Here is a 25,876-nt window from a genome sequence, read left to right as displayed (position 1 = left end):
TCGTGGACTACAGCCCACTTCTTCGGATGCATATAGAATGGAACATATAATGAGGAGATATATATACACACATACAGAGAGCATAAACAGGTGGGAGTTGTCTTACCAACTCTGAGAGGCCAATTAATTAAGAGAAAAAAAACTTTTGAAGTGATAATCAAGCTAGCCGAGTACAGACAGTGTGATAAGAAGTGTGAGAGTACTTACAAGGGGAGATAGAGTCAACGTTTGTAATGGCTCAGCCATTCCCAGTCCTTATTCAAACCGGAGTTGATTGTGTCTAGTTTGCATATCAATTCTAGCTCTGCAGTCTCTCTTTGGAGTCTGTTTTTGAAGTTTTTCTGTTGTAATATAGCCACCCGCAGGTCTGTCACTGAATGACCAGACAGGTTAAAGTGTTCTCCCACTGGTTTTTGAGTATTTTGATTCCTGATGTCAGATTTGTGTCCATTAATTCTTTTGCGTAGAGACTGTCCGGTTTGGCCAATGTACATGGCAGAGGGGCATTGCTGGCACATGATGGCATATATCACATTGGTAGATGTGCAGGTGAACGAGCCCCTGATGGTATGGCTGATGTGATTAGGTCCTATGATGATGTCACTGTTACTCCAAAGCAGACAGGTGACCTAAGCAGTGACCAGTGCATTATGGGACAGTAGTGGTTAGACTATTTCCACAGTAGGGACTATTGCTCTAGTGGTGCCCATCCAAGATGACCACGTGCTGGTGGAGTTTGGCACGGAGGAGGATCGTGTGGTAGTTGGCCTTGCTCAAAACCACACCAGTCTAAATGGATGTGTAATTGCCTGGGTACTGCTAGGTGCATTGCTGCATGCAGGTGTGTCTCAGGCTCCCACTCTGTTCCCAACTGCTGACCCTATTCCTGCTCTTCCCTTGCTGTCCCAATCCCACACTCCCTACCCTGCTCCTCTCTCCTCCCCTCCTCCGCCCTCTGCAGCCCCTCTGCTGCCAGGCCCTCCTGCTTCCTCCCTCCCTCCCCACTGCTGCCCTGCCCTCCTGCTGCCTCACCATCTTGCCCCTGCTCCCTCCAACCCACTGCTGCCCTGCCCTCCTACCCCTGCTCCCTCTATGCACTGCAGCCCTACCCTCCTAACCCTGCTCCCTCTACCCACTGCAGCCCTGCCCTCCTAACCCTGCTCCCGCCACCCACTGCAGCCCTGCCCTCCTACCCCTGCTCCCTCTACCCACTGCTGCCCCCTGCTAGGGTGACCAGACAGCAAATGTGAAAAATCAGGACAGTGGGTGCCATTTAATAAGAACCTATATAAGAAAAAGACCCAAAAATCAGGACTATCCCTATAAAATCAGGACATCTGGTTACCCTACCCCACCCCCTCCCGCCCTGCCCTTGCTCCCTCTACCCACGGCAGCCCCGCCCCTCCCCTCTCCGCCACCCCGCGGCCACGCCCTCTTCTTTCCGTCCGGTTACTGAGTCGCCCGAGCTGCCACGTCTCACAGCTGACGTTACCCGGCCGGCTCGCTCTCAGCCAATCCACTGCCTGCACAGCAAAGCAGAGTCAACCGGGGAGAGAAAAGAAAGGCTCGAGACCGCGCATGCGCCACATAAGGCGCGAGGGTTGCCGGGAAGACGAGTTCCTACCCGTCTAAGGCTCCGGCAGGATGTAGGAGGAGCCCCCGTGGCTGGGAACTCGCTTTCCCAGCGTCCCCCGCCGCTGCCCTCCCACCATGTAAACCCTCCTTGGGGAGAGGTTTCCCTGTTTCCTGGTTCGGGGCTGGCAGCCATTTTGGGTTGAGGAGCTCAGAGCGGAGGCCGCCGCCTGCGAGGGGACGGGGGAGAAGCTGCTGCCTCCGCTGCCCCGTCGGACGCCTGCATCTGCGGAGCTCCCGCTGGGGGGGGTCTGGCCGCCGCCGCTGCTCCTCAGAGCGAGCTCCTTCTCCAGAGGCCGCGGGGTCCCCACTGACATGTCCAGCATGAATCCCGAATAGTGAGTCCGGCCGGGGGGTGGCGGCACTCCGGGGAGGGGGGGGGCGCTCGCCCGGTACGAGGGGATGGAGGAGGCCGCGGCTGTGAGGCGGGCGGGCCTCATTGTGCCGGCCTCCCGGCGAGGGGCGGTGCGAGCCGGGGCAGGGATGGGGTGGGGGTGGGGAGGGCTGTCTGAGGGCGGCGGGAGGAGGAGAGGGGGCGCTGGGGGTGGGTAAGGGCTATGGGGAGGCGACATGCGGCCGAGGGGCTGGTATCCCCGGCTGTGAGAGCTGCCGTGGGAAGCGCTGTGTAAGAGCCAGGTGGCGACATCCTCCCGCTGGGATGAGTGGCCCCGGGCAGCTCATTGGCCTGCGGGCTTGGCTTGGCTACAGCTTTTTTTGTAGTAAACGTGACCTGTCTGCCTGCGAGGGGCAGGGCAGTGTCTCCTGGGCCTTAACAGAGGGTGTAGGTCACTGGGGTTTGGGCAAGGGGGCTGAGAGGGGGACCTGAGGTCACCGGCTAGGCTCTGGGTCGCTGCAACCTGTCAGACCCCAGGAGTGATTTGTGTCCAGCCCTGGCAAACTCAGATCCGTTTTGCTTGGTTATTAACAGGCTATAAAGCAAGTGATCCCTCTTCCTGTCAATCTTTCAAGTGGATTTTGCTTCGTACAAAATGTCACTGAAACACACACACAAGAGGAATGAAAAGAGAAACCAATATGGCCTGTTATGCTCTCTGGAGAGTTTGGGTTACCTGTGGCAATCCTCACAGATGGGGAGTGAGGAGGTTTCATGACTTGTCATGAAAAGTTAATGGTATTTTCTCCACTAACCTGAGGAGCAGTAGACCAGGAATTCATAGTAAACTTTGTTTTTAACTTTGATCCAGGTAACCATTGCAGGAGAAGGAAGAATGTAATTTGATTGTTCAAGTAAATTTCACTGCCACTGTATACTTAAGACTCTACTAAGGCTTGTTTGGTCCCTAAAATATTAAGTTTCTCTTGGAGAGGAAGAGGACCAATGATTTTAAAAACCTGGAAAAATCAGGTCTTCAGAAAGTGGATCTTTCTGACCACTTGCTGTTGGCAACTTAACATTCAGAAGTCCACCCTTCATTTTAGCTGCAAGTCATGTGTGTGTCACATGGCTCTTGCAAAACACATTCTTGCTTATGTAGATTTTGCAATACTGTGGCTTGATAGTGAAATATTCTTATAGGTCAGGGGTTCTCAACCTTTTTCTTGCAGAGGGTCCTCTGCCCACCAAAGATGCTATAAAAATTCCACACTCCAAATGTGCCACAATAACGGCTTTTCTGCATATAAAAGCCAGGATCAACATCAGGCCCCCACAAAGCTACACTGCTCATGCTTCGGCTTCAGCCCTGGGTAGTGGGACTTGGGCCCCGGGGCTTCAGCCCCATGCAGTGGGGCTTCAGCTTTCTACTCTACAGTGGGGCCCCAGTGAGTCTAATGCTGGCCCTGCTTGATGGCACCCTTGAAACCTGCTCATGGACCCCCGGTTGAGAACCACTGCTACAGGTGATGCCTTGAACTGGCGAGAGTCATTTATGGATGGAAAAATATTGTATACTAGTTAATAATAGTACCACTACAACTTAAGTGAGTTTATTTGGTCAGCTTAAGTTGTTTGCTTATTTATTTTAGCAGCCACTACTTTGGGAGTAGAGCTGACTGAGGTCCCTAGTTACTGTTGCCAGGAGGCTGCTGATTGTTAAGAGTAGTGTGACTTTGCCACCTTAAAAGAAAATGTGAAAACAAGCTCTGTTACTTGTTGCTAATATTGTAGATACTGAAATGAATTTTAAAAATCCTTTATTTTCTTCTGGCATTTTTTTGCATTTCAGCTTGGGATAATGAAGCTAGCTTTACCTTGCCTTCCATTACCCCAAAACTGCAATGTTTGGGGTATTGGAAAGCAAGAGTGATTCAGTTGTGGACTTAGTTTATTGGCTATGTCTAGATTTCTTAGTAAAACAAATATCAGTAAATCCAGAAATGAATATTTTATTATTCTAAAGGTTTGCTTTTACATAGTGAGTGACTGCTGCTCTGTGACAGTGGCTTTTGAATTCTTTCATTGACATATGATCACAACCTTGTGTTTTTTGTGCTGGCTAATTAGAAGCGGCCTTGAAATGAGAAGCACTTCAGAAATCTCTTGATAAATGGTAAATCCTTTGAAGGGTAAATCGTTCTTGAGAGAGAATTAATTTAACCCCCAAATTCAAGATTAGATTTGTTCTGGGTCAGGTTTAATCTTGGACTTCAAGACAAACCAGGATGTTTGGCTTGTTTCTGTGAAGCTGACTAGCTTTGCTTCTTGATAGGATTATGTAACAAAAGTTTTAGAGTGGCTTCAGCAAAAACACTTCTCAAACAAGGCACTGATTAAATATGATCAGTGAATATAAAGACTTGCAGATTATCAAAGCATTTTCACAATCATTTGACTTTCTGAAATATTCAGTAATCTGGACAACTGCCTACAAGATCTAAAAAAAAATAGGCTAGTGCAAATGTTATAATGAAAGCTTGTTAGTGATTCCAACTATTGGAAAAGTTCAGAAACACTTGATTAAAATGTTGTAAAATTGAACAATTGGGGGGAGGGTGTGTGTGTGTGCATAGGGGGCATGACAGTTTTTGAGGTGTGTGGTTTTTTTAACTATGTTCCTGATATGTCTGGAAGGATGGGAAGTACTTGCACAGACTGGTTTTCAAATAAAACAATTCACACACAAATATTTCATCTTAATATAACTAGTTTTCCAGTGACTAAGGAACTCACTGAGAATACTTACTTGCCAACTTGTAAAATTTAGTCAAACAAAATAAGAAGGAAAATACATACAGTAACATTACAACTTTAGTCCTAATTTTAATTATAAGAGATTTCCTAGAACGAATGCTCTGCATTACTGTGAGACTAGTGTGCAGAAACTCTACATAATATAAAAACTCTACTCAAACACTTAATAACAGAGTCAGTGTTTCTTGCAGGGAATTATGTGGTGTGTAGATGTACTAATTTTCATTCTGGTTTTGTTCCGCTTGTGGGACCAGTTGTTGACATACCTGTATGTAACAAAGTGGATGTAAACCTACCCTTTCAGAAGAATAGCATGTCTAACAAAGAGACCCAGAATGAGATCTTGCATACTTCAGTTTGAGAAACTGGCATTTAATATTAGAAAAGCTAGCTTCAATATGGAAAAAAACTTGTACAAATGCACAGTTTAGGTTAGATAATTCTGGCTTTTTTTTTTTTTTGGTACTATTCAAAGCTTGTCTAAAATAAAGAGGGATGCAAGAGTCCATTAATATCAATCCTTAGTGTTTATCATAGAAATTAGTTAACCAGATATAGCACTTTTCACCCTGTCACATGGTTGGAGCTGCTGTATACTATTCTTTGGAGAATAAAGGATTTCCATTGACTTCCAAAGTGACCAAACCATGCCACTCTTAAATTAGAAAGTAACCAGTCTCTGAATGGAAAAGATTAAAGGAAGTACAGCTTACATCATGAGGGTTAAATTCCTTTCTGGACTTCTACTGAAGTGTATATTCTGGAGACTTCACTAATCCCTGGCTTAGAAATTGCTTACTCATTATTTTTCTCCTGTGAAACTTCTGACCATTTTAAAACTTAAATGGTCTTTACTTTCTTTTATTATAATATTAAAATGGTCCATCCTAAAATTTTAGTCCTTAAACAAGTTTTCTATTACTGAATTTCAGGTCTGCATAAGCAGGCATTCTTGCAAGTAAGAAAAATGCTGCTTTCTCCAGTGTAGGGCAAGTTCATGTTTAAAGTGTAAATATTGTCCTTTTTTCCACTTACTGTTGGAGTGCAATAAATAATTTTAATCAGACATAAGTTGACTTAACTCTCTGCTTTTTATCTTCCTTTAAATTAGATTTTCATCTTTTCACCTTATTGTACTTCTAAACAGTGCAACTCTTCTCTTGCTGCCATGGTACAACTAATGGTACCTCATCTTTCAGAGTAACTTTCACATTATTTGATAAGTAAAATCAGAGCTTAATGAGACTATAAAAGAACCAACCACACTCCTCTCCTAGCCAAAGTTTGATAGCAGAATAAAGAATTTTAAGTGATTTTTGGGATTGCAGTAGGTGTCTATCACCAAGACCACATCTATTCTTTTTAGAACACTGAGTACAAAATCCTAAAGAACACTTTAAATCAGGACACAGATTTCCACTACATTATCAATTTTGGTCTTGCATAAGGGATCACCTAGTCCCATGTTCTGCCTGCATTAGGGTTAAAACCATGCTACTGATTGTTATGTAACCAGTGTGCCCTTAACTTGTGTGGACAGAAATACTCCTGTTGTGTTGCTAAACTGATCTAGACAAACCATGTCCTATACACAAGTAACCCCAAGCCCTCCTTCCAGACTGCCTTGGTATGTCCGTTTACGCATGGAAGGACCAAAGAATCCTACTTCCACACATTTTTGATGTGCATGTGCTGGTGAAAACAGATGCTGGCTGATCAGAAGTCCGTGGTCCACTCTTTGTACTCCATTTGTTGCTATTGAAGCACATACAACTCTTGAATGAGCTCCTGAAGGGCATCTGAGTGGGGTGCTGTTTTCCTCCATGTCCCCACTTTGGTTTCCCAAGCTCCCTGTCAGCCAATCCTCAAATTCCTTATGGCTGGCTAAATGCTCTGATTTCTACAACACTATGGCAAACTAGAAATCTGGTGGCAGGCTTTTAATGAATCAAATATGAAAATGCATAATGTCAGCATAGTATTATATTTTAGATGCAGTTATGTACCCAACTTTGTGGTTTTTTTTGTAATGTAAATGTATAGTGGCATTGAGAGTACGGTCAGAAGCTGGATAGGGACAATTTATTTGAGAGGCAACCTTGATACCTTTGTAACTGAGGAGGAAACTGAGGTTTTTGGACACTAGGGAGGGTAAGCATCTCCTTCCCCTCACCTTTTTGATGGGGGAGATTGGCCATAAACTTACCTTAAAGTAAGGAGAATTCAAAAGCCTATGTTCCTTTCAGTTTAGTAATCCTAAATGGATGAAATGTCAGCAGATATCCTGAAGCATCTGGGAAGTGTGAACTGCTCCCAGTCATTATGGTGGGGAGTTAACAGTGAACTTGGATTCAGTATTAACTATTTCAATGCTGGACCTTAGATAAACAAGCTAGTGTAACTGTCCATTGTGGGATATAGCAAGTTGTAGGGTAAGATGTAGCAGGGCAGCTCCAAGCCATAAAACAGCGGTTCTTAACCTTTCCAGACTACTGGTCCCCTTTGAGGAGTTTGATTTGTTTTGCATACCCCCAAGTTACACTGGACTAAAAAAGACCTAATGCTTAGAAAGCAATTTCATAATAGTGACACACTTTTTTAAATTTTTATTCCTGTTTTTTCTCATTTTTACCACAATTATAATTATACAATAAATCAGTTGGAATATAAATATACTATACACTGAAACATAAGTACATAACAGTATAAACAAGTCATTGTCCATATGACATTTTAGTTTGTACTTACTTTGTGCTTTCTATGTAGTCTGTTGTAAAACTCAGCAAATATTTTACTGAGTTGATGTACCTCCGGAAGACCTCTGCATACGCCCAACAGTATGCGTACCACTGAGCACCACATACAGGGCCACAGCACCATTCAGGTTTGGCTTGGGCTGGCCCACCCCAGTATGTGAGAGGGGTGGTTGCCAAGTCAAATTTAAGAGTTGCATTGTGATCTGCAAAAAGCTATTAACAAATTTAAAAAAAAATAAAAAGTATAGGGCTCTAAGGCTGATCATGAATGCCAGCATATAAGATGGAGGCACTTTTAAAGGAGCTTTTGATTTTATGTGCCGTCTATCCTGGCCATTTTAATGTATGGTGACTGACATGAGGAACTATCCTAGTGATGACCAGGCAGCTAGCAGGTTGAGGTATACACTAGAGCTTAGTTTACCTATGCCTGCTAACACACTAATTTTACAGCTGCCTTGTCGTCTTTTGGCTTTTAATTTGTTAGCTAAAAGGTGCTAAGAACACACTTTTTTCCCTAGTGAAGACAAGACCATAATGCATCTTTCAGAATCTTCACTATAAGCTATTCTGTGCTCTAAAATGAGGAATAAGTGTCCCTTCTAAACCTTAAGAGTTTTTCCCCGACAGTAATCTCAGAGCGCTAGCTTGTGTATTGCTAGAAGTATCTTGCTGGCTTTGTAGAGGAAAGAACTACTGCATGGCTCACTTTACTCTACTGTTCAGTCTAAATTAGAAATGAGCAGAACTACTCCAAAGTTTCTCAGTTGAGCTGTTGAGTCAGTCTCAAATTTCACTTATAGTTGCTGTTTCTCTTCTTGACTTACAGCAGAGCTCTTTTACCTTCGGGGCCTGAAGACCTGACCCTTTTGGCCAGAGGACAAATAGTGGGCCACTTGTCATGTACTTTGTCCTCCACTCCTCACTAAAACTGCCTGCCTGTCTGCTGCTCCAAACCTATTGCTAGTAGCAGCACTTCTCTCAGAACAGCTGCCTTCAGGTGGCTTGCTGCCTGCCTAATCTTTTTGCATGTTCCTCTTGTTTTGATGGAGCATGAGGCAGAATTGTTGGGAAGGCTGGAGGGAGAGGCTCAGAACAACAAGATTGATATAAGTAAACATTGAAACAAACTCATGGACCAGTATGGTTTTCTCTTTCAAATATCTAAGTCAGTAGTTCTCAAACTTTTGTACTGGTGATCCCTTTCACATAGCAAGCCTCTGAGTGTTGCACCTCCCCTTAAATATATTTAAAAGTTTTAAATTTATAAGACCATTATAAATGCTGGATGTGACACGGGATTTGGGGTAGAGGCTGACAGCTCACAACCCCTGTGTAATAAACTTGCAACCCGCTAAGGGGTCCCAACCTGCAGTTCGAGAACCCCTGATCTAAGTCCTAGTCTAGGAACAGAATTTAAAGCCTCCATGACCATTTTATGGTCTGCATGCTGGCCCTAAGCAGGATACTGTAGCTAATAGTCACATATCCAGTAATCCAGTCTTTAGAGAAGTCAGATTTAGAAGTTGTTACAAGTTGCAGTCTGTAAAACCTTAATTATGGAGTCTGCTTAGTTTACTTGTCTCCACTTCCAGATTGCTAGAGATTTTTATTAAAAATTTTGGGGCAACACTTCTGTAAGCAGGTACTTGCTTATCTCTAGCTCTTATGAACATGTGACTTGGTGGATGACATAGAAAATGCTGAGAACCCTTGAACTGTAAACTCCTGCTGCTTTCCTGGTCTAGAAACTTTTTTATTAAAAATCTTAAATTTCCATATTTGTAATCTTGATTAAAAACAAATCCCTAGATTCTCTCAAGTCTACATATGTGCTTGGTAAATGTGATGGAAGCTAAACCTTAAAAGGGAAAACTATACCTCCTTGTACTTCTAACTTGGCTTTGGAATGACTAGGCTTTTTATATTTAGTGTGTGTGGGGGGCGGGGCGGCGAGAGATATGAAGCCTTCACCCAGCTATCATACACTTGCTAATCCCTGTTAGTGCCAAAGTGGAGTTTCCTAAGCAACACACACAGGGACAGCAAAGTGGTGGGGATCTTAGTATTTGGATTTTGCCTACCGCTTTTTCCAGATGTTGTGGAGATGGAGGGAATGTTTAAACTTCCTCCAGCTAGTTGGTGTCCAGCTGATGAGCAGTGCTAAGATAATTCATATAGGTAATACCAGTCAAGCTAATGGAAAGTTAAGACTGTCCTTGACTTGTCCACTTGAGAAGATTCCAGATGTCATTTCTATATTGTGAAACTCCTGTGGCTAAGTAAATGAGTGGTCAGCTTCAAGTCTGTCTTCCTGTCTCCGGCAACTTAACTTACAACTTAGCATAGCTAGAGTAATGTCTCCACAAGTTGATGGCTCTAAAGGTAAGAACTGTCTAACCTTACTAGGATGTGGGGAGCATAACTCAATACTTGCCTTTTTTGTCTAGAACAGGCTTACTCTATGCTGCAGGATCATTCTAGAGTAGTTGCAGTCTACAGTAGGTAATCTAATAGGCAGTTTCAGTTAAAGGACTATTTGATTCACTTGTAAATACTGAAGGAATCCATCTCATGTTATTCTTAGCTTGTTGCTTGGCCCTGAGATTAGGGTCCCATTGTGTTAGAGGCTTTACAGACTTGTAAGCTTTTGGGGAAGAGAGGTGATTACTATCTAACCAGACAAGACAGTTGGTGGGAGGTCAAGTATCTGATCTTGGAATAGAACCCAGGTCTTCTGAGTCTGTCCATGCCCTTTCTACTAAACCATGCTGGAGTGGTGGAGGTGGTAAGAGAATACCTTTATTGTCTCCCATTGATCAGGCTGGAATACAAACTTCAAAGCATAATGACATTTTAAATCTAATAACTTTCTTACTGCTTATCCATTCAGCAGATGAAATGGAGGTGGGGTGGCAATACAGCTCAAAGATGGGGGATCTGGGGATACTGCAAGGAAAGAAATGCAGAGGGAAGGTAGACCAATGAGGAAAGTGGGCAGAAATAGTGGTGCATCTGTTTTAAGCATGATGTTTGGAAGGCTGTAATCTTTTTAAACGAATGTTTGGCTTCTACTGAAGTTGATGGCATTTCCCCCTCAGTGGTCAGGAATATCTTCTGGGCAAGTGGATTGTTCAAACGGTGATGTGAAGATTCTCACTAAGCTAAATGTCCATGCAACTTAAAATATTGCAGTATAGATACTATCTGGTTCTTTGCAATTTATTAACTATAGTTTAGGCCAGTTCTCAACCAGGGTACCTCTGGTAGTACACAGAGGTCTTCCATGGGGTACATCAACTCAGGAAGATTTGCCTACTTTTATAACAGGCTACATAAAAAGCGCTAGTGAAGTCAGTACAAATTAAAATTTCATACCCACAATGACCTGTTAAAACTGCTATATATACCATACACTGAAATAAAAGTACAATATTTATATTTAAAATTTTTTTATAACTGTATGGTAAATGAAAGTAAGCAATTTTTCAGTAAGTGTGCTGTGACACTTCCGTATTTTTATGTCTGACTCTGTAAAGCAAGTCGATTTTAAGTCATAACTTGGCAGTCCACAAGAGAAATCAGTCTCCTGAAAGTGGTACAGTAGTCTGGAAAGGTTGAGAGCCACTGGTTTAGGTTGCTATAATACAGTTTGTTTCATATTGCCATGATGTATCATTTATTAAGTTTAGTATCTTGATGTTGAACAGTTTTCTTCTATAGATATTCCAGATTTTAACTTTGTTATGCTGTTTGCTGTAGTGATTAACTTTAGTACAAATTTCCTTACACCAGCATCAGATCTGTATAGCTGAGAAATTTTAATGTTTTAAGCAGTTGATAAAGATGTTAATGAGTATAATTGTCATAAGGTCTCACATAATTATATTTCCCTACACTGCTATAGTATCATTAAAAGTAGTCAAATGACTTACAAAAACCATCTCAAATGGCACCTTCATGTCTGGGGAAAAAAGTATCTCCCTGCCAGACTATAGGAATGACCAATGTACAGTTCCAGATGTACCGAGATGAGCAGGATGTCTTTCCATGTCTTATTATGCTATCAAACATTTAATCACATAAATAGATATTTGAAAATCACTGACAAATGTGGCCCAAACTATAGTTCTATATTTCAGGGGTGGCTTAATGCCACTGCCCTATAATCTTCATGATTGATAACTCCCTATTTTAAACCTACAACGTAAACTGATGTTCAGGAGAGAACAAAACACTACTCTTCAGTACAGTGCACGTCTCCTGAAGAAGCTTTGATCTTTTAGTATTACACGGTCTTATTTGTCTTGAATTATGACTGACTTGTATTTGGTTCAATAGACTTAGGCTGCTAGTACTAATGAAATAGAATCTTCATTTCTCTTTAAGTTGAAGCTTATTTAAATTCTTTGCCACAGGGAGGAATCTCAGAACTCGAGGCTTTAACTTTCTTAGTTGAATACCAGACAGCTGCCACTTACAATCAATCTTCAGTATAGTAATATTGGCATCATCAATACTGAAGTATTAAATCACTATCTTTTTAAAATGTACAAGTTGTAGTTAACTTCGTTTCTCAGATTTGAATCCTTTAATATTGCTGATTTCAAAAGTACAAATGCCTTGGAGCAGTATTAATTCTACATTCCATATTTGTCATTCTGGTGGCTGGGATCTTTAGCTAATAAATGGTCAGTTCTGACCTAATACACTTAGCTAACAGGCAGAGTAAAGAGTTCATAGTTGATTACTCTGTGGAGCTGCTTAGAACTAATGTCACATTGGACACCTTTTGGAGCATGAAAATCTGTTCTGGTTTGCCAGTCGCAAACGTACTGTCTCTAAACTAGAAGGCAACATGAGTGGAATGGAATAGATAATGATTTTCTGTCATCTTTAGCTCTTACTCAGTCTTGACTATCAAATACTCTTGTCTTCATTAAGACGCTGATAATACGATCACTTACATTTCAGTGATGGCTATAGCAAATTTTTGTGTTGCACACTACACTGTTAGCCTTCCTTCTGAGGCTTAAAGACAAACTTCAGCCAGTTTTAAAAAAATCCATTAAAATATTTGACTGACAACGTTCAATTTTTGAGCAACAAGGGTGTAATTTAGAAGGCACAAATCCTGTTTTGGTACTGAGAAGGTAAATTGTACTGATTCCGAAAAAGGAGGTGGAATCAAACTTCAGTCTTTTTTTTTTTTTTTTTTTTTCTAAAATAAAAAAAAAAAAAAAAACTCAGTTCCCAGCTTTTCACTCTTCTGCTGTGACCAGGTATTGTGGTGTAAATGCTTGAGTTGGTTCTCAGATCTTAGCAGCAACTGTTAATAATAATCTTTATTTTTTGCTAGTTGACTCAGCCTTAGGATTTATTATCCAAGTACTAACTGTACTTACTTCTGAGAATTTATGCTATTTAGAAACATATGAGTATACTGACAATTGTGACAGTAATGTATTTGACTTGAGTGCACAAAGGAGAACAAGGTCTAGTTAAAACAGTGTTTCTGGTACATGACAAAACGTTACATGAGTACTGCATGTGTGAAGAACATACTTCAGACACTGAATCTTCCATTCCAGCATGTCAGTTTTTACTTCTATTTAAATAAAGTATACTGTACAAAACTGTAAAGACTGAATAGTAATCTTGTGAGGGAGGAAAAAGTACTCTTGTTTCCTGACAGTAACAGTAGCAAATTACAATTTCAAAGAAATAGCATTACACCAAAGTGTATGGTCTGAATAACTCAAGTTCTTCAAATATCAGATTTAAATTTCAGTGGTATATAAATACTAACATAATATCTTTCTCTTTGCAGTGACTATTTATTCAAGCTACTTCTGATTGGAGACTCTGGTGTTGGGAAGTCTTGCCTTCTACTTAGGTTTGCAGTAAGTTCAGTTATGCTTTCAAAGCTATTTTGTCAATTATATAAGAAGTTGTATTCACGCAATTGTAAGTGAGGGGATGTTTCCATTTGAGGAGACTGATACTTGACTTTCCGGGAGTTGGTATGCCAAGGGAAGATCAGTGGGTCGAAGAGGGTACTTTACTTATTCTCTTCTTCCCATATTTTACTGATTCAGCTAATTGGATTATTCTGTCACAATGATTTATGAATGGGTAAGAACTGAATAAATCAAAATTGCCACTATAAGTTAATCAAGGAAATAACTGCTTGATCTGTTCTACTTTCTACTTTAGAAAACAAGGTATTTAGTCTGCCAGACACAGTTCTTGTGTGAAGGTTGCATTCACAAAGGAAATAATAGTGAACAACTATTAGAAATCAAGGAACATGCTAGTAAAAGCAATAGTATCACAGCAATCTAAGGTCACGCTTTCGTATTTGTATGGCAATACAAATACATTTGAACACTTAACCTTCAGATTACTTTTCATGTCCAACATACAGCCGCCTACAAACACATGTAGTTAATCTAAACTGTATGCTTTGGGAAGACTGTGTTTTAAAATGGTCTTTCAACTCTTACTAATACCTACAAGAATAGCATAGCTGAAGTTGCGTATCTTAGATCGACTTACCTCCTGTCCTCACAGCGCAGGATCAACAGCTGTGGCTCCCCGTCAACTCCACTTCCACCTTTTGCCCTGGTGGAGTTCCGGAGTTGACGGGGAGTGTGTTCGGGGATCGATTTTTATCTCGTATCGTCTAGACGTGATAAATCGATCGCTATCCGGTGGGTAGTGTGGACATACCCTTAGTCTGTCACTGTCTAATTCAAATGTGCAAAAGCCTATCCGTAAGGGTTCCATGTCACTGACAAATTAGTAGTTCTCCATAGCTCAAGTCCACTTATGGGCATAAAACTGGAGTTCAGGGTAAGGAGGCCTATTCAAGCAAAATACATAATAAAATACTGAACCACAACAGCAAATGAAGGTAAGCTGCAACAAATTCCTGTTGGAGTAATCTGTCTAGCTTCTCACTGTAAGTTTCCACTTGATATTTATCCTTGATTTTTTTTAACTTCTTAATGTATATTTTTAATTTCAAAATGGAAGAATGTACCATATGTACTCGTTCATAAGCTGTCCTGGGGGGCGGAGGGGAGAAGCACCAGAGACAGCGATCAGCTTATGAATGGGTATAGAGAGAGAGGTGGGACACAGCCCCTCCCCCCAACAGAGAGAGCAAGGAGAGGCAGCAGAGACAGAAGGGAAGAGGCGGGGCCAGAGTCTCTCCGCTTCTGGCCATGCTGCTCTTCCCCCAGCCTCCAAAGCAGCTGCAGCTCCCGGGCTGGCAGGCTGCAGCCGTGCTGTTCGGCCCCGCCCCCCCAGAGCAGCCTGTGGCCATGCCACCCAGCCTGCCAGAGCAGCTCCAGCCAGGCCAGAGACATCCTCACCAGATAAGGTGGGAAGGGATGGGATTGGGAGAGTGTGGGGTCACAGGTTAGGGGTGGGGTCATGTGGGGGGTAGTCACAGGGGTTACTCCCCTGACCCCCAGATTCTCTCACCCCCCCCCGAATTTCCCCATCAGTTGCTGTCCCAGCCCATCAGGGTAAGCAGCTGGCATGCCGGGACACTCTGTTTACTTAGGTTTACCTCCGGGCCTGCAGACGTTTGAGGGAAACAAACATCTCTGCCAGCCTGCGGCTTATCCTGATGGCCTGGGAGCCAAAGTTTGCTGACCCCTGAATTCTAGGGTCGGCTTATGAATGGGTCATAACAAATTTCCATTTTTACTCATCCATCTGGGGGGGTCGGCTTATAAACAAACCGGCTTATGATTATGTACAGTAATCAAATGGAATCTTTAAAGGCAGAGGCCTCTGCAGCAATGTGGTTTGATCCACGTGTTGTGTCAAAGACTTTGTTGCCTTTACTGATAAGAAATTTAATCCCTCTTAATTGGAGCCAGACATGGCAGTATTAAGAAGTAACTTATTTTAAAGTAACAATCTTTTAAGAGAATCAAGTTTCATATTTCCTGTTTTTCATATGCATGAGTCACTTAACATTGATTTACATAGGCTTCCTTTTCAACTTGTTGGCTAAATGGTCATTCAAACTTCTTTAAACTTGCTGATTACTTTTTGCTTTGTTTATGCCACCTAAATGGCCCAGCACCAAGTCTCAAGATGAATTAAATGCAGTATCAAACTTTAAAAAGGGCACCAAGTGGTGGGACTACTTAGTGTGCCTTGCTTGAAGGAAGGGGTTGTGAACACATTTCTGAATTGATATGCTTTCTCCCTTCATGCATCCCCCAGCTCAAGAGATTCCTAGCTTTCTGGCTCCTTTCCTTCATGATGGCTGTTGGTTACTTGGATTCATATTCTATAGTTGAAGTATTGGTAATCAAGAAACGTGAATTTGTTGCATCCAACTGTTAAAAATTCTTACTGGGTTTATTGCTGTGACAGCTAAATTTATTACTCTTAACACCTCTTGCAGATTTTCATTTAGAGACCATCTTGCTTGTGCTGCATGCCACCATTCCCCTTCCCTATTTCATCACTTAGGGTCAAACATTTACACAATATCTTTGCTTTAAGAGTTCATCTTCTCTTTTCCCAAGACACAGTCCTCCATTAATTTAATTCTTTCCACGCCAAAGATCTCTAGTGCAATAGAAGATTTGGATGTCTGGTGTAGAATGTGCAGTAGAAGCTGTCTATAAGTAAATGTACCTTGAAAGAAAAACCCTTGACTTCCCATTTCACTTTCTAGTTTGAAAGATGCTAATGTTCTTGTTAGAGTTGTGCCATTTTGCACAAAGCTTCATCTAAATGTGTTTAGAAAAATTAAATAAAATGAGTCTTATTTCTGAGTAACCTGAAGAGGTGACTCCTAAACAAGAGATGTTAAAAACAAACGTCACTATTCAGACAGGGATCCTAATAGAATGGTGTTAAATTGTTTTTAGGATTCCCCATTTCTTAATTAATGAGACCAGGAAAAACTTTCAAAAGTGACTTCGGTACCCAAGTCCCATTGACTTCTAATGAAATCTAGGCTCCCAAATCTGTCAGTGGGACTTAGTTCCAAAAATGGAACTAACTTGAGTACCTGTAGGGGAAAACTTTCAAAACCTCCTATTTATATGCTGGTAATGTGGAAGGGGCCTTGTTCATGGGCCCCATTGTGCTAGGCACTGTACGAAGACCCCATCCCAATTAACATAATGTAGTACACTGCTACCTGGATATAACGCCACCTGATATAACACGAATTCAGCTATAACGCAGTAAAGCAGTGCTGCGGGGAGGAGGGGGGGGCTGATCACTCCAGTGGATCAAAGCAAGTTCAGTATAATGCGGTTTCACCTATAACGTGGTAAGATTTTTTTTTTTTTTTTTTTTGGCTCCCGAGGACAGCATTATATCGAGGTAGAGGTGTAGTAGAATGTAGGAATTTTATGAAGCAATATTCAGGGCTTGTTTCTTCACCATGGGTATCTGATATTCCTTCAGGAGAGATTTAAGATTTAATTGGTTTTATAATCACTAAATTCATTCTTTTCTCTGGTTCTAGGATGACACGTACACAGAAAGTTACATCAGCACAATTGGTGTGGATTTTAAAATCAGGACTATAGAGTTAGATGGAAAAACAATCAAACTTCAAATAGTAAGTATGTCTTAACTCTGATAATGTTCAGAGGCTATTAATAGTAATCATGTAAATTCTGACTAATGTGTAACTTTATTGATCTGGCACAGTGCACACTTTTCTGCATGTTTAGTAAAATATTGGGCAGATTTGTCAAATGTTTCAATAAGCAAGTGTGAACTATTTTTTTGAAAACCAAGTTGCATAGTTATTTGCATGTTGTAAGCAAGCATATGCTTGAGGTACTGCTTTTGACTCTCAATCTTAAGATTTCTCACGCGAATATCTTGCTTAATTCTTGATAGGATTGTCCATTTGCACTTATTACAATGCTTGTAGACAATTTTATAGGATACACAGATGTCTTCGTCAAAGTAGAAAGGTTAAACAGCATCTCAGAGTTGCGAATTGCTTAGATTATGAGCAAAAATTAAGCACAGGGAAAACACTTGGGCTAAATCTAATATCAAGATGGTTAAAGAATAACCAGGACATGTCATTTAACAAATGCAGGTTCAGGTACAGATCTCTTAAGACACAAATAGCCTGAAAATCTACCTTGCGTGGCAAGGAATTGCTTTATAGTAACTATCTTTGCTTTCTGTGCAAATGACAGTAACTTCAAACTATTGAATATAAATTGCCCAATACGTACACATTCTTTGCTGGTACTCTTAAATGCAGCAACCTCAACTTGGTTAGTGTTTGGGTAACTGATCCTTGGCCTTTAGTGTACAACTAGGCCTCATACTGCAAGATGTGAACTGGAAGGTTCAACCTGAACACTTGAGGAAAGTAAACACTCTTAACCTGCATTGCTAAAATTCTTAATACTAAATTCTTTCTGCTAGCAAGAATGTTCGGATTAAGCTTACACCTTGAGTTTGCTGAAACGCAGACTTGGGGATGTAGTATTAACACTTAGCCTTTACAGGCTTTATCTTTACATCTCAAAGCATTGGAAAACTGACACAGGTTACCCACACTGGTATAGTGGAGTTAATGTTTAATTTGCTAAAGTCAAGTAATAAGTAGGTAGACTTCAGTACCTTCTGTCTACCAAAATACAACAATCACAAGTTTGTATATAGCAGCAGCAGCAGACTAAACACACTTGTGTAAAAAGCATTCTTTACTTGGCACGAAGAGCAAAAATGGCCCCTTTGAAGTGTGTGTTAGGGCTTTGAAAAAAACAGCTTGCTTAGGAAGAGTAGAAACTGTGCAGAGTAGATTGAGGGAACTGCTATCCACCCTTCCTTGGTGGGAAAGGCAAGGAGAATGGCTCAGATATTACTGATTCTTCAGGAGAAGAGGGGAAGGAAAGCAAAGTGGCCGGTGAGCTGTTTCTCTGTAGAAAGACAGATGCAGAAGGAGGAGTTGAGAGCTCAAGGACCTGCACTTGCTGGATGTCCTCAGATAAGAGCTGCATAAAGAAGGGGTGGGAACAGAATTTTTGGCAAGGGGTGAAGGGTGTGTGTGTTAGTTACTGGTATCTTTCATATGGCCTCATCGGCTTAGTCTGTGTGTGAGGAGGTATTAAACACTCTTAAAACCCTGCCTTATATCAAGCAATGTGTGTAAATTACACTTCTTGATTCTGCCAAACTGCAGCTTCTCCACTCTGACTTAGACTTTGCCATAGTTACAGTAATCTAGCTAAGGTGAAACCGTATTACTCTGCTTAGAACTGAAGGTTCTGGATGTTCCTCAAGGACAGTTGAGTGCAGATGCAGCAGCCTGTCTCAATTGCATTTTGCCCCTATTGGCATATAGAACATGCTTTGTACTAGCCACTTATTTGAGTAGAATGTGAAGAAATTTATCTTTAAATCCCTGAATGGTCTTCAGCTGCCTACCAGGAAACATGACTTTTTCTCCTGTGTTTTTGCAACACTTACAAGCTGCTTTGGTTTTTGGTTCCTGGAATAGACCCAGTTTTCAACAGAAAGCTCTTACCTACAAGATTTGTTCTCTTGTCCAGTTTAGGACAGGTCTAGGATGACCTGTCTAGCAAGGTATTTAATGGCTACCATAACATGGAGTGCCTGGGTAGGCTAATGAATGGTGGTAACTAATTTACTTTGGATGACTTAAGTATTCTGTGTAATGTAAAGTGCCCAGATTCTATGGGGACAGGAGCCAAAAATACTTAAACTAAAACAGCTGGGTTTGGAATAAGCCTAAAGCAAGCATTAGTAATAGTCCATGCATTTCAAGCTCTGGACTACCTACAGCATACCTTCCTTGCACTACAGTCTCTGCTCTTAGAGTGCCAATAGACAGGGACAGTGACTTTCCAATCTGAATTAATGTAAGTGCATTGAGCTATACTACTCTGCAATAAAGGAGATACTACTACCATGACATGGGCACTCCTAATATTGTTGATCTTAAACTTTAAACTGAAGTATTGCATTAGTTCTGAAAAAAATTATGGGGAAAAAGCTTAAATCTAGAAGCAGCTCTTCCAGTGAGCAGGAGCCTTTTGGAAACTCATTCTAGTCACTTTAGGTCAGAAGTTGTTTAGAACACTTCAGGCATAGTTGAAAATAGAACTACTATTGTAGGTGGTTTTCATAATTTAATTTTCCCATGCTAAATGCACAAAGTTATTTGTAGATGGCTGCCTAAAGTTAGTGACTAATACACTTAGACAAATGGATTTGCTTCTATGAAAACCAAAAGGTACAATTGTTAAGGCCTCCTCTATACTAGTAAACTGTTGCGGAAAAGGGACCGCTCTTATCCCTGCACTGAGGGGTGTGAGGGCTTACACTTCCCTTTCTTGGGGGCTGGTGCATCCTTCTGTGCAGTTTAGGTCAGGTCTTGCCTTATTGAGGTGCAGGATTGTCTTGGTCCTGTCCCCTCCTTCTCCTGGCCTGATTCTCTCTTCTTCTCTCTGCTCCTGGGACCAGGGGGGGAGGGTTGTGGTGCTGGGGCTGCCCTAGGTGGGTGAGCCTCCTGAATCAAGGCTGTTACCAGGGAGGTTATGGCTGTCTTGGGGGGCTGCTCTTCATCAGCCTAGCGTTGTAGCAGAACAATAAATCTAGCCCAAGGAGTGTCCGTGATAGTTGATATAGTTGAATCATACATTTTGACAACTGCTTCTGAAATGATGCTAAACGTAGCTTTTTTGGGGGGGGGGGGGAATTACACCTGCAGTTCAGCTGAAACAGTTGACAATGGTTGTCTTTGCTAATGTAGACAAGGATTTAGTGAAGTAGCTTAACGTGACTTCAGCTGCCTTCAGCAGTATGCCCGTGACCTATTATGACAGAAATTGGCTTTAAACTAATTTCCACCTGCTTTCCAGCCTTGCCTATGCCTCAAAGGCAATCCGTTTTAACACTTGTGTATCTTGCATCTGTGAAACACAAGGCTTGACCAGCCATTTTTGAGTGGGCTGGGATAGGCGTAGTTCTAGCTGGATGTAGGAGGTACTGCTGCAACTGATCTGTGGCCTAAACGCTGGATGCCAGTTGAAGGTGATTGCCTCAGTAGTCTTCACAGCATTGTGTTGACTTTGGGTGGTGAGTTTCTTTGGCTATCCTACTTTCATTCAGTTTCTTAGGAGGAAAGAGGATGCCTGGTTAGTATTGTCAAACTGTAGGAAGATGAAAGTTTTTGATCTACTTGCAATAGTACTTCTTATGGACTTGCAAGGATCATTTTAGAGTCTTGTTCCTCTGCAGTAATCTTTCTCGTATTGGGGAGGCTGCTTTATCGCAGTGAAGTTCTAAAATGTAACCAGACTAGTGTTCAGTGAATAGTTATTGTAAAGCAGTGGTAAGATGACCGACTTGTCTTATTTGAGGGTGTTAAGGGATGTTTATACTCCAACTGATGTGTATAATTGGGGAGCTTCATTAGATTGGTTTGTGTGGGGTGTGTGTGTTTTTTACACAATCCAGTTAAGACTAACTTTAGTCTCTCTGGTACAGTTACACCTTTTGTTTAGACCTCTAACAATCTTAATTCTCACACTTTGCAGTGGGACACAGCAGGCCAAGAGAGATTTCGAACGATCACCTCCAGTTACTACAGAGGAGCCCATGGCATCATAGTTGTGTATGATGTTACAGACCAGGTAAGGTCTAAATTAGACACTCGTGTAGTGCTGAGAAACAACATAGGCCAATAGACATACAAAGTCAGTTCTTTCAGATGTAGATTTATTTGGGTCTTCAATTGTGCTCAGACACCTTATAGGTTATGAATTGGTACTTCTGAATGCTAAAAATAATCTGGTCACACTTACTGAATATCTTTAACGGATCAGTTTTCTCCAGACTTGCACCAATATTACACAAACTTAAGTTAGACACAGCTTCAAACTTCTGATTTCTCTGGGCTTCAAGTTGGGGGAGTGGTGTCATGTGGAGATAGAGAAAAATCAACAAAACTTCACAGGCAGTCGAGACCTGGATGCATCAAAATGTACTGATATTGGCAGCAGGAACAAAGAGCACGAAAGGTTAAAACTACTTGTACTTTAAGTTAACTGAAAGAAAACTCCTTCTTTCCAAGGGCAAATGTTCCTGCTTTATTCCATGTGTACTTCAGCTTTGTGTGGCCTAGAGTCAGAATTGCTGTAGTAGGATTTACTCTAATAATTCCAGGGGGAGAGCTGTCATACTGTTCCTTCTGAAATAAAAGCTAGTTGAGAATCTTCAGTGACATGGGATTTATTGCCATCTCCTAAATTAATAGGAAACATCTTAACATCAGTAAATTTACTTCCATCACACATGCATGCATTATCTTGGCAAACTATTATAATAGGCTATCCTGTAGGCTGCTTGTCTTGTGGATTTAATGAGGGCATCTAACTATAAAAACAAACTTCTGTAATATGCTTGTTGCCCTCCTATTCACTTAACTCTTTCGTATTCAGGTTACTGCTCACTGATGGCTTTTGCAGAATGGGTGGTTCCAGTGGCATGGCTTGTAGGGATTTTTGCTGTGAAGGCAGCTGAAGATGGATTAAGGCCCCTGGATCCCAGTTAACTGAACAGTATAGGATTGGTTGACCACTCCTCAGTACCAAGTACAAAACAGCATTCTGTGAAGCTTGCCCTAAAGGAACAACTCAAAACTCATTTCTCAATGTGTTTGACTTTTTAGTAGTCCAATGTCTGCCTTTGTTTAATGAAAGGGGGAAAAAAAATCCTTTCCTTTAGCTTACACTTGTATCCAGTGGTATTTAGCATATGGCCAGTTTCACTTATGTCCTGTTTTGACAGCTCAAACATGTTTCTGGCTACTTGGAGTCCAGTCTCCTCTGCAGAGCCAGTGGAGGCTCTGGGGCAGGAAGGTCTCATTGGTCCAATAATGGCCTGGAGGAAACATTTGTAATCCCTGGGTCTTTTTAGGGCTGGGGGAAGCACTAGGGCCAGAGGAACCAGCATACACTAGTACAGGATTGGAAGAACATAAGATACTCATGAGGAAATTTTGCACCAAAAAATTAAATTCTGCAAATTTTATTTTTCAATTAATAAATGTGGAGGCTCCAGCATGGCGTTGGAACACAGGCCACTGGCTGCACAGAGATGGGAGATCACCCTGCAACCTCCCCCCACCCCAGGAACACTGATTCAGCAGTGAGGCTGCACCCAACCCTGACAGTGCAAAAGCTGGACCTGCCCCAGAAACCCCCTCATTTTTGCTTAACATCAAGGAGATAAATACATGCAAAGCATCTGAAATACAAACTATCACTGGATATGCATATGATGCATTTTATAATAGTGCACTTGCGAAGGCTGTCTCGATTTCTGAATAACAATGAATGGTACTGTAGTGGCACTGGTTTCTTGGAGAGGAATACTTAAAGTAATCTCTTATCTTCTAGGAGTCGTTCAATAATGTAAAACAGTGGCTGCAAGAAATAGACCGTTATGCCAGTGAAAATGTTAACAAGTTGTTGGTAGGGAACAAATGTGACCTGACCACAAAGAAAGTAGTAGACTATACAACAGCAAAGGTATGTCAACTGGCTTATTAATGATCCAATCACATAAATGTGTTACCAAAACTGAACCCACTTGAATGCATCCTACTTAAGTAAATAACTCACTTCTATTAGTCCTCAAATGTGCTGGTGCTAGAAAATGCAAATCCTGGTGTCCCTTCAAGTGTTATGAAGTGCACATGATCAAATTTAGGGGTTGTGCTGGGGAGGGAGGGATGGTGGTTTGAGCCAGTAGCAGTTTTTCCTTAATGTTCAGAAATCCATTTTTAATTTAAAGTAACTCAGGTGAATCCTGAACTTTCTAGTAGCAAGTATTAAGACTTACTCTTTGCTATTTCTCAATTCACAGGAATTTGCAGATTCCCTTGGAATTCCATTTTTGGAAACCAGTGCAAAGAATGCAACAAATGTAGAACAGTCTTTCATGACCATGGCTGCAGAGATTAAAAAACGAATGGGTCCTGGAGCTACAGCTGGTGGTGCAGAAAAGTCCAATGTTAAAATTCAGAGCACTCCAGTCAAGCAGTCTAGTGGAGGTTGCTGCTAAAATTTGCCTCCCCCTTTTGTCTCACAACAATGAATTTTGCAATCTGAACCCAAGTGAAAAAAATTGCCTGAATTGTACTGTATGTAGCTGCACTACAACAGATTCTTACCGTCTCCACAAAGGTCAGAGATTGTAAATGGTCAATACTGACTTTTTTTATTCCCTTGACTCAAGACAGCTGACTTCATTTTCAGAACTGTTTTAAACCTGTGTGTGCTGGTTTATAAATGTGTGTAATCCTTGTTGCTTTTCCTGATACCAGACTGTTTCCCGTGGTTGGTTAGAATATATTTTTTGTTTTGATGTTTATATTGGCATGTTTTGATGTTGGGTTTAGTCTTCTGAAGATGAAGTTCAGCCATTTTGTATCAAACAGCACAACAGTGTCTGTCACTTTCCATGCATAAAGTTTAGTAAGATGTTATATGTAAGATCTGATTTGCTAGTTCTTTCTTGTAGAGTTATAAATGGAAAGATTACACTATCTGATTAATAGTTTCTTCATACTCTGCATATAATTTGTGGCTGCAGAATATTGTAATTTGTTGCACAATATGTAACTAACAACCGAAGAAATGTTTAATAAATATTGTACTTATTGGAAGTAATATCAAACTGTATGGTGATAAATATTGTCTTAATTCTTATGGCTAAGGGGGAAATTAGGCTTGCATTGTGCCCAAAATGTATCATGTGCAGTAATGGCACTTTAGACCCTCTAGTAGACCAAACACCCTTCCCAAAAAATGTAACTAGGAAGTATGGCCTAAAAGACTAAGTTGTCATAGTCCTTCAGGCATATATACTGTACTTGAAAGACACTTTAAGAGACTAATGTTCATGGAAGCATAATGCATTCTGAATGTACAGTATTTTTTCCCCATCTTAGTCTATGAACTTTAATTTATTTCTGAAGGACTTCCTTTAGAAATTCTAGTTTACTTTGCTCTGTATTAGAGGTGGAAAACATTTTTCCTAACATGTGAATGACTTAACTAACAACTCAAGGTGATGTAACTCTGCCAGTATGTCATGTCTTTCTATATACTGTTACTTCCATATTCTTTTAATCAAATACTGTTTTGACTTTATTAAATAAACTTAGTGCAACAACTTAGTTACTATTCAATTCTGCACAAGGCATCAGTGGGATGAAACTGTGAAGTGATACTAAAACAGTTGAAAGGTCAGTAAGAAGCCACCAAAAAATTGTACCTTTTTAAAATAAAAACAGATTAAAAGACTTAAATTAAGTAGCAGCAAAGTAGCTGAGTCAATTAAAACCAAATGCACATGTGATCTGATCTTTGTACAGAAGAACTAATCAAATCATTAGTGCCTGACACAGGAAGCTAGCCTGTAGCACTTCCTATAAAGGTAAAATTGTTCAGCTTTATCTAGAACTGCAATTTTCAGTTTGCTTTGTAAATATCTCATGTTTAAAATGACCATCTAGACATTCATTCCCTCCTGGGTAAAAATACTCATGTGTGGTTGCAAAATATAACTTGGGTATGTTGTGAGATGCAAACTATAAAACAAATTGGTGCAAATCTGCTTTTTGAATATAGGAAACACATTCTGGAGCAACAGCTCTTTAAAAAAAAAAAAAAAAACTTATTACAAACTTTTTTTGTGTTCATTTAACAGGCAATCATAATACCTGGTACTAAAATAAGTGTTAATAGTATTGTCATATGACTGAAAGGAGTCAAACTTTCCATCTGAGAAACTGTCAAAGTGGTAAAAAGAACAGGAGTACTTGTGGCACCTTAAATTTGTTAGTCTAAGGTGCCACAAGTACGCCTGTTCTTTTTGCGGATACAGACTAACATGGCTCCTACTCTGAAACCTGTCAAAGTGGTATACTTTGTATAATAGATGCTTGTTGGATCAATTCAGACTAATGTAAGGTGACCTGCTTTTATAAGCAGGAGTGGTGGTATTTGGGTATTGAGAACTGCTAATGAGATCAGGAAATGGGCAGTATCCTCTGAAAGAGGATGTTCACTGAAGGAGGGGGGAAAAAACACTTTCAAATGAGACTGCCACACAAGTGAATTCATTTATTTCTAAATGTCAAGCTGCCTGCTACATGCAATCCAAAACCCTACTGTTCATATATAGTAATAAAAGTCTTGCAAAACCAACTTGGGCTACACCATTAAGTTGTCTTTGGTGTTTTGCTAAATCATGCTGCAGTGAACTTCATCTTCATGTGGTGGTG

The 25,876-nt window shown here is 40.9% G+C and overlaps 1 protein-coding gene across 1 annotated transcript; it reads left to right on the top strand.

Moving 5' to 3' along the window:
• The first annotated feature begins 1,733 nt into the window (after positions 1-1,733).
• RAB1A (RAB1A, member RAS oncogene family) lies at positions 1,734-24,762 on the top strand. Its single transcript, XM_034764225.1, has 6 exons — positions 1,734-1,970; positions 13,370-13,442; positions 17,051-17,146; positions 21,120-21,215; positions 22,983-23,114; positions 23,452-24,762. The coding sequence occupies exons 1-6, from the start codon at positions 1,948-1,950 to the stop codon at positions 23,647-23,649; spliced, it is 618 nt and encodes a 205-aa protein (XP_034620116.1). The 5' UTR covers positions 1,734-1,947; the 3' UTR covers positions 23,650-24,762.
• Positions 24,763-25,876: the final 1,114 nt, after the last annotated feature.

Source organism: Trachemys scripta, chromosome 3 (assembly GCF_013100865.1).
Source record: "Trachemys scripta elegans isolate TJP31775 chromosome 3, CAS_Tse_1.0, whole genome shotgun sequence".
NCBI lineage: Eukaryota > Metazoa > Chordata > Testudines > Emydidae > Trachemys > Trachemys scripta.
Note: the sequence above shows the minus strand (reverse complement) of the source record. Positions and strands in the feature narration are given on the sequence as shown.